The sequence below is a fragment of the Bos javanicus genome, chromosome 1, assembly GCF_032452875.1.
Source record: "Bos javanicus breed banteng chromosome 1, ARS-OSU_banteng_1.0, whole genome shotgun sequence".
NCBI lineage: Eukaryota > Metazoa > Chordata > Mammalia > Artiodactyla > Bovidae > Bos > Bos javanicus.
This window is the reverse complement of record NC_083868.1, coordinates 1,388,375-1,397,329: the sequence shown is the minus strand read 5'-3', so window position 1 is coordinate 1,397,329 and position 8,955 is coordinate 1,388,375. Positions and strand designations below refer to the sequence as shown.

Here is an 8,955-nt window from a genome sequence, read left to right as displayed (position 1 = left end):
GTCCTTGGGATTATCCAGGCAAGAACATTAGACTGGGTTGCCACTTCCTTCCTCAGGGGATCTTCCCAACTCAGGGATTGAACCAGTATCTCCTGCATTGACAGGTGGGTTCTTCACCACTGTGTCAGCTGGGAAGGCTTATCACCCCAAAGCCCTACATCCAAAAGCCCTTATCCCCAGAGCCCTGCATTCTAATATCGTCACATTGGGGATTAGGACTTCAACACAGGAATTTGGTGGGAGGTGGCACAAATTTTCAGTCCATGCACAGTACCAATGACCCACTTCCCCACCAGCCATCCACTAGCCTCTGCTGGCCTCTGTCCTAGACAGCTGTTTTCTGTAGTCTTCCCGTCATGGGTGCAGTGCACACCAGACTGTGTGCGAACCTGCCTGTGAGTGGGCTCCCTACACTCTGATTCTCCATACCCACCCATCCTTCAGCCTTGACTCTCCCGGGCCAGAGAAACTGTTAACTGCTACTTAGAGACTGTGGACCAGTCAACCCTGTGAGCCTGTCCACCGCCCAGTGGCTGCAGCTACATCTGCTATAACAAGATCTGCACCCCAGCCTTGGGGAAGTGACCCCCCCCCTTCCAAGTTGGCTGTTCCCTGGGCACTCTCCCTCACCTCTAAGGTATACTTCAGTAGTCTCTCTGCATTTTTATAGTTTCTTCCTTATCATCATTTAATCATTCTTTATAGAAACTGCCTCTGATCAAATGACTGTGTGGTTTATCTCCAGCTTCATTTGTGGGTGTTAACATAGAGGCGGTATAGGACCTGGGATGCAGAGGATGGATAACAAGGCAAATGAAATAATACACATAGAACACGAATGCCTGGTATACACCAGGTCCTTTCATTTTAGATGCTATTTTTAAATAAGTATTGCTATTTTTTTTTTTTTAGCAGATTAGTATGATACTGGGTAAAGGGAAAAGGCTTTCTGAAGGAGAGGATGTCTGAGCTTGTTTGAAGAGTTTGGACGTATGAGTTTGGAGTATGGGTGGAAAGGGCGCCATCAGGGCCAAGACCAGGAGGATAACCCACCTCCCATTTTTGTTCTAAGGACTAAAATGAGATTGGAAAGATAAGTGTACTTTGTCAACATAGAAATTATAAACAATAATAACCCAACTCCTTTTGCTTATTGAAAGCAGGCCTTAAACAACAACCAGCCTCCTTGTAGAAATTCCAGGCTCATTATATTTTGAGGACTGGACATTTCCACCAGAAGAAAGTACCTAGAAAAAATTGTACCTACTGTCCCAAAGGGAATAGCACTCATTGTAAATAACTAAGCTGACACACTCATGTATGAATCATTCACTCATTCAGCAAATATTTCTTGTGTGTTCTGGAAGGAGTGGGTGATGTCAAAATTCATAAGATGTTGTCCTTGTTCTTAAAGTCATGTTTTCATGGGCCACTAAGGGATACAGACTGGGGACTGATATTTGCAGTCTTACACGATTCGTGTTCTAAAAATGGACTGAGTTTTCGGGTCCCCCCTGAAGGCACTCACTCCACCCTCTTGCTTCCCTGCACCCACTCTACAGGGATTTGGTTAAATTTGACACCAGCTTCCCCATGACTTTTGTTTCTTCTTTTTTTTTTTATTAAAAAAAAAAACTTATTATTTTTAATTGGAGGATAATTGCTTTATGATGTTGTGTTGATTTCTGCTGTATAACAATGTGAATCAGCTATATATACATGCACATATCCTCTCCCTCATAAGCCTCCCTCCCGCGTCGCCTATTCCACCCCTCTACTTCATCACAGAGCACCGAGCTGGGCTCCGTGTGCTATAGAGCTGCTTCAGGCTGACGATCTAGCTCGCGCATGGTAGCATATATACAATATACGGCAATGCTACTCTCTCAGTTTGTGCCACCCTCCCCTTACCCCTGTGTGTCCACAAGTCCATTTGCTACTTCTTGATGTTTCAGCTAAAGCTAAACTGGAATTAGAGTGCTTCTGTCCCCAGCATCCATGTCCGCCTGCTGCCTCAACTTTGCTTGCCCCAGACTCAACCCATCACCAAGTCCCTTCACGGTCTCCCAGACCACTCACTTCAAGCATTTGTCTCATGAGTTTCCTACCATTGCAGATCAGGACTGGTGGGCATGATGGTGGGCCAGTCGCTGGAGACATTTTCTCAGCTGTCCTGCCATCCAGCGAGATCCCTAAATCTCTCCGCCGTCTTTTCCTCCTCCCATCTCTCTTGAGAAGCAAATTCTACTCCTTGTCTCCTGTAGAATAGTCCCACCCATACTCAGGAGGCTCTGAGGTCTCACTTCCTGTACCAAATACTTGGTAAACAAATGCAGTTCCCTCCTTGGAGAAATTCTGTTGCGTAAAATTTTCTCTTTGACCCATCCAAGTGTTTACCAAGTGCTATGGAAGCCCTGGAGGAGCAAACAAATCTGCCTTTGGGGTCAAGAAAGTTTCAGAGGGTGATACTTGAGCAATGGCTCTGTTTGTTGGCATTTTCTTCATAGACATAGTGCCCCTGCAGGTCCTGTGAGTGAGCACGTGACCCAACCTCAGCCAATCAGAGCTCTGCACTCCCTGGGTCCTCCTTGGTCTAAGGGGCAGACACCTGGTATACCTGATCCCATGCAATGCTCTCCTCTAACATTTGAAACATGAGCAGAGGCACAAAGAGACGGCATGGGAGCTTGCCATCTTCTGGGAGGGCCTTGGAGAGAAGGCCCTTCAGCTGGGGCCACTCAGTGAGGGCCTTGGGTGGACTGACCTCTCTTCTTCCCTAGGCCTGGGAAAGCTGCTGCCCTCGATTCTGTGAGCTCGCTCAGCTGCCTTCTCACAGATCCGCCACCCCTACCCCCCCACCACCTTTTTTTTTTTCATGAGTGAGCTAAAATTGGTTTCAATTTCGCCAAGAGAAGATCTCTAACTTTAATTGAAGGGCGAATTGACATTTCTGCTCTGATTGAGGTCTAGACAATCAGAATCATTTCTGAGAATCAGAGCCACCTGCCATTATATGAAGAGTCAGGTAACCATTAACAAACGTTTCCCCTCTACATTATTTTTTTTTAATAGTTGTCTTGTGATAATTATGTCACACCAGGTAAGTCATAATGCAGCAGAGCTTATTAGACTTTTATTGAGAATAGGTGTGTTCTGGACTTCCCTGGTGGTCCAGTGGTTAAGATTCTGCACTTCCAATGCAGGGGGCAGAGGTTCAACCCCTGATTGGGGAACTAGATCCCACATCCCACAGACACAGTGGGGGAAAAAAATGAATCAATGTGTTCCAATCAACCAGGGAAGCTCTGGTAACCTCGATTTTTGATTTGGTACAAATCAGGGCTTCCCTGGCTCAGACTATAAAGAATCTGTGTGCAATGCTGGAGGCCCAGGTTCAATCTCTGGGTTGGGAAGATCCCCTGGAGAAGAGCATGGCTACTCATCCCAGTATTCTTGGCTGGAGAATTCCATGGACAGAGGAGCCTAGAGGGCTACAGTCCATGGGGTCACAAAGAGTCAGACAGGAGTCTTTCACTTCACTAGGACCATAAGCCACAAATCCAAGAGGAAGCCATTCCTGGAGACAGTGAACCAGATTCATTCTACATCAGTTTTAAATAATTTCCATTTCAGAGGAAGACATTCATCTGACCTGATTTGCTGATCTTGGGGGAAATTTACCACAGCACAATGAAAGCAAAAGTGTCTAGAATATTGGGACTCAGTTTGTTGTTCTTTCATCTCCACCAGGGTTGATGAAACATGCATATCTCTTCCCCACTCGCTGACTTGAACACAGGCTATGGTGCGGGTCCCTTCCCTACTGGTTCAACTACATAGGCTTTGCACAGAAAGTGATTAATTGCTATAAGCCTGAACAGTTTAGATTTAAGGGACTGGGCACAAAATATCCTTAATACCTGAGGTTCTTTCCCACCAGACTAGCTTAAAATGGAGCATACACAATTCCCATCCAAGAACACGTCTCCCTGGCAAACACTCAGACCAGCTCCCCAGAGAGTGATGAAGTTGGATCAGGCAGGAGTTAAGTGGCCAGGGAAGATGTGCTTGGATCCCATGTACCTGTGTCTGGGTGTCAACGGGAAGACAGTGGTTTTGGTTCTTAGGAAATACCCTTAGAGCCAGTCCTGACCTCACGTCTAACACGACAGGCCCTCTTAGGAGCTTCCATGACAAGAGTCAGGGATGGGGATTAAATGGAATGAAATCTCACTGAATGCCCTTTGAGAGGTCAAATTATAAGAACTTGCAAGTAACTAGTGAGCTGACATAAGCATAGTGTGTTTTCCCCGTAAACACAAAATCATATAAATATAAAAAATCTTGGTGAAAGACGTGATCCCACTTTACCACATCACATTGCTTTTATCTAATTCCACTCCAAGGTCCACTTCCCTCAGGAGATGATTTCCCCAGTGGTATCATTAAGGATATTTTTGGTTGAGGGGGACAGGAAGCTTATCTCTAAAGGACTTAATAAAGGAAATTTATTGGCTCATTAACTAAAACAGTCCAGGGGGAAATGAAGCCTTTGGGCACAGTCTGATTAGAAGTCTAGCCTCTGTAATTTCCTCATGTCTCCACTTTATGTTGGCTTTTGCCCTCACATTGGCTTTGCCCATGATGACAGAATGGCTCCAGCAATTTCAAACTCAGCTCTGGATTTAACACCATCCAGCACAAGAGAGGGCTTCTGTATTCCATAATTCCCCATGGAAGTCCTTCCCATCATTCTAATGGGGTGGGCTTACTTGGGTCATGGGTCCAGCTTGGTCCACATTCGTGAGGCTGGAGATAAGATGCACTAATGGGATCAGGTCGTGAGCTGGGAGTAGTTTCATCTTTCTTAGATCCATCAGATCAGATCAGTCACTCAGTCGTGTCTGACTCTTTGTGACCCCATGAATTGCAGCACGCCAGGCCTCCCTGTCCATCACCAACTCCCAGAGTTCACTCAGACTCATGTCTATCGAGTCAGTGATGCCATCCAGCCATCTCATCCTCTGTCGTCCCCTTCTCCTCCTGCCCCCCATCCCTCCCAGCATCAGAGTCTTTTCCAATTAGTCAACTCTTCGCATGAGGTGGCCAAAGTACTGGAGTTTCAGCTTTAGCATCATTCCTTCAAAGAAATCCCAGGGCTGATCTCCTTCAGAATGGACTGGTTGGATCTCCTTGCAGTCCAAGGGACTCTCAAGAGTCTTCTCCAACACCACAGTTCAAAAGCATCAATTCTTCGGCCCTCAGCCTTCTTCACAGTCCAACTCTCACATCCATACATGACCACAGGAAAAACCATAGCCTTGACTAGACGAACCTTTGTTGGCAAGGTAATGTCTCTGCTTTTGAATATGCTATCTAGGTTGGTCATAACTTTCCTTCCAAGGAGTAAGCGTCTTTTAATTTCATGGCTTCAGTCACCATCTGTAGTGATTTTGGAGCCCAGAAAAATAGTCTGACACTGTTTCCACTGTTTCCCTATCTATTTCCCATGAAGTGGTGGGACCGGATGCCATGATCTTCGTTTTCTGAATGTTGAGCTTTAAGCCAACTTTTTCACTCTCCACTTTCACTTTCATCAAGAGGCTTCTGAGTTCCTCTTCACTTTCTGCCATAAGGGTGGTGTCATCTGCATATCTGAGGTTATTGATATTTAGATTAGATTAGAGCCATATGCATTCCCAAATGCAAATTAAGGAGATGTTGGATTGAGGAAGAGGAAGATCCATTAGAAGGAAGCAACCAACAAGACAGAGTATGTATTTTATCTTCAAATTCACTTCAGTTCTGACCTTGTGCTCCCATTTTAGTGCATTCTGCATTCCTATTCGAGCTTCCCGGGTAGCTCAGTGGTAAAGAATCTACCTGTGATGTAGAAGACACAGGAGATGCCATGGATCTGACCCCTGGGTTGGGAAGATCCCCTGGAGGAGGACAGGGCAACCCACTCCAGTATTCTTGATTTGGAGAATCCCATGGACAGAGGAGCCTGGCAGGCTACAGTCCATGGGGTCACACAGAGTCAGACATGATGGAAACGACTGTACACACACACATTCCTATTCACTGTGGATTACATTTTTGTCTGTCTTTGTGTCTACTGTTTTATCCTGCCCCGTAAGAGTCTCAAACGTGGGTGATGCCCAGCCCTAACTATATAAACAAACCAACAAACACTTTTGCTGGAGAGCCTGTAAGATGATCATGTGGAAAATATGAAAAAAAGAAAAATAGTTGGAAGTCTATCTCATCCTTTAAAAAAAAAAAAGCATGGCATTTAATTTAACCTTTGTGAAATCATGCAGTTGATTATAGACCACTGCGCATAGACAGGGGAAAATTTTTTTATTTGTTGTTCAGGGGACCCCTCCAAAAGCCCAGCCAGATAAACTTCACAGAGGTTGGTACAAAACATACTTTTTCTCTCTGCCTACTGAAAGCCACTTGTAGAAATTCAGCTAATCACAATCTCTCTAAATGAATCAGTCATGTAGGCAAGATCTTATTTCTTTTTGAAGCAGAGACAAGAATATAAGTTACAGATGTTTGTGAAACATTTGAATGAATCATATGATATCTACAGTAATGAAAACTAAAAGTGACTATTTTGTCTACGTGTACAACTTGAATCTCATGGACTTGATTTAGAGCACACATCATCAACTTTGATGCAGATGGGTTCTCCTTTAGAATCAAGTAATGCAGCCATTACTTACAGCTATTACCAGTAGGCTAGTCATTTCCTGGACCACAGTAGCATCACCACTACCACCACCACCAACAACAGCACCAACCCCTACCAACAACACCATCAACAACCACCACCACCACCACCATCATCAACATCAACCACCAAGACCACCATCAACACTATCAACCACCAACAACACCAACTACCAACACCAGCACCATCAACAACCCCCACGACCACCATCATCAACATAAACAACCAAGACCACCGTCAACACTGACCATCAACCACCACCGATGCCATCAATAACAACACCAGTCACCACCACCATCACCATCATCAACTCAACTGTCAACCACCAAGACCACCATCAACCCTGACCATCAACCACCACCAACCCCACAATCATTAACACCTCCAATACTACCATCACCATAATTTAACATCAGCCACCATCATCACCACCACCACAATGAGGTTTATATTTGCATATTTATTTTACTTTTCAAAATACGTTCATATACATGATTTCATGAGCTCTCATCTGCTTTGCAAGGTTGGCAGAAAACTGGCATCGTTATCCTCATTATCTGTAAGGAAACTAAGGTTGGGAGAGGTGAGTGGTGTGTGCAAGGACATCAAAGTGGTCAAGAGTCTAACTCAGAGTAGGGTCTGATTCTTCTGACTCCAAAACTAATACATTTTTTTTAAATGGATCCTGCACTCTCAATGAAAATGAAGAACTTCTGAAAATTAGGATGTTGATATTGACTATTTTGGTTCGATATTTTAGACAGAGTTTTAGAATGAATGGCCCTTTGAGACCATATATCCCAACCCTCACATGTTCCACGTGAGCCACCAGCCAGTCAGGTTCATATGACCCTCTAGAAGTTGAATTTCATCCAAGGCATTTGACTCCAAATTCAGCCTTCTTTCCATGACAAGAGGCTACCTTCACACATGCCCCAGGAGCCTACCAGATTCCTTTGAGAACAGTGGATGTCCCATGTCCTTGTCTGGAGCATAAAGTTTTCCAGTGAAGGGTGAGTAGGGCTGAAATCTGCTACTCCTGCTCATCTCAGAGCATCAGGAAGCCTGAGAAGGAAACAGGATGCTGGCTTTTGGGCCCACCCCCATGCACCTGCGGCCCCGCTCAAGGGCTCGACTCGCCTCCCAAGGTTCCAGGTAAGCCCAAAGCTGCTCCCTCAAGCAAGAAGTTTGAACCTCAGCTGTAGAGGCCTCCTTGCCTCGACTTTCAAGGGATCTCTTGGATTTCAGCGTGGGGGCAGCTGTTCCCACCCTTTGTCTCTGGGCTGGCCTGGTTGGGCCACAGGACAGCTCTGTGGCTAATGGTCAGTGAAGAGCATCTGGCTGCCTTGCTCTGGAGCCCTTTCTTTTCAAGTTCAAATGTCAGATTGGAGTAATAAATGTCTTCCAAGGACTTTTCATTCTTTCTGAGGATGTTGCTGGCCAATCGGAAGAGGAAAATCAGCCCATAGATGCCAAAGATGGTGAGGATATACCAAGCGGCTCTGGTCCCATCTGAAAGCTTCAGGGCCCTGGTGGAATTGCTGCTGTTTCTTCCCTCCATGTGGTCCCCCAGCAGGTGCCCCAGGATGCGGCTGGCTTGGGTCTGGTTGGCCCAATGCCCTGAGAAACAGAGATGTCTGTGTGAGACCCACATTCTGGGCTGAAGGCTGCCTGGCCAAGCCAGTGGCAGTGTGTTCATGTCAGTGGGGAAATGGGACTGCTGAAAGAGGCTTTTTCTGCTCAATAGGTAGAAGCCTCACAACACACATGTCAATATATTTTTAAATTTTTTTTTAATTGGAGCATCATTGCTTTACAACACTGTGTTCATTTCTGCTGTACAATGAAGCGAATCAGCTGTATGCATACCTACATCCCCTTCCTCTTGAACCTGCCTCCCACCCCTGCCATCCATGTCTCTAGGTCATCACAGAGACTGAGCTGAGCTCCCTGTGCTATACAGCATCTTCTCACTCAGTTCAGTTCAGTTGCTCAGTCGTGTCTGACTCTGCGACCCCACGGACCGCAGCACTATTTTACTATATTCACTATTTTACACATAATAGTGTGTATGTATGGAGAAGGCAATGGCACCCCACTCCAGTACTCTTGCCTGGAAAATCCCAGGGACGGAGGAGCCTGGTAGGCTGTAGTCCATGGGGTTGCTACGAGTCGGGCACAACTGAGCGACTTCACTTTCACTTTTCACTTTC

General features: G+C 45.6%; 1 protein-coding gene across 1 annotated transcript; it reads right to left on the bottom strand.

The window, feature by feature from the left end:
- Positions 1-6,408: 6,408 nt before the first annotated feature.
- Positions 6,409-8,643, bottom strand: SMIM34 (small integral membrane protein 34). The gene has a single exon (XM_061398173.1). It carries the CDS (start codon positions 8,439-8,441, stop codon positions 7,968-7,970), a length of 474 nt encoding a protein of 157 aa, XP_061254157.1. The 5' UTR covers positions 8,442-8,643; the 3' UTR covers positions 6,409-7,967.
- Positions 8,644-8,955: the final 312 nt, after the last annotated feature.

Excerpts from the sequence above, each read along its gene's own strand:
- SMIM34 (XM_061398173.1), bottom strand. The coding sequence starts at position 8,441 with ATGAACACACTGCCACTGGCTTGGCCAGGCAGCCTTCAGCCCAGAATG.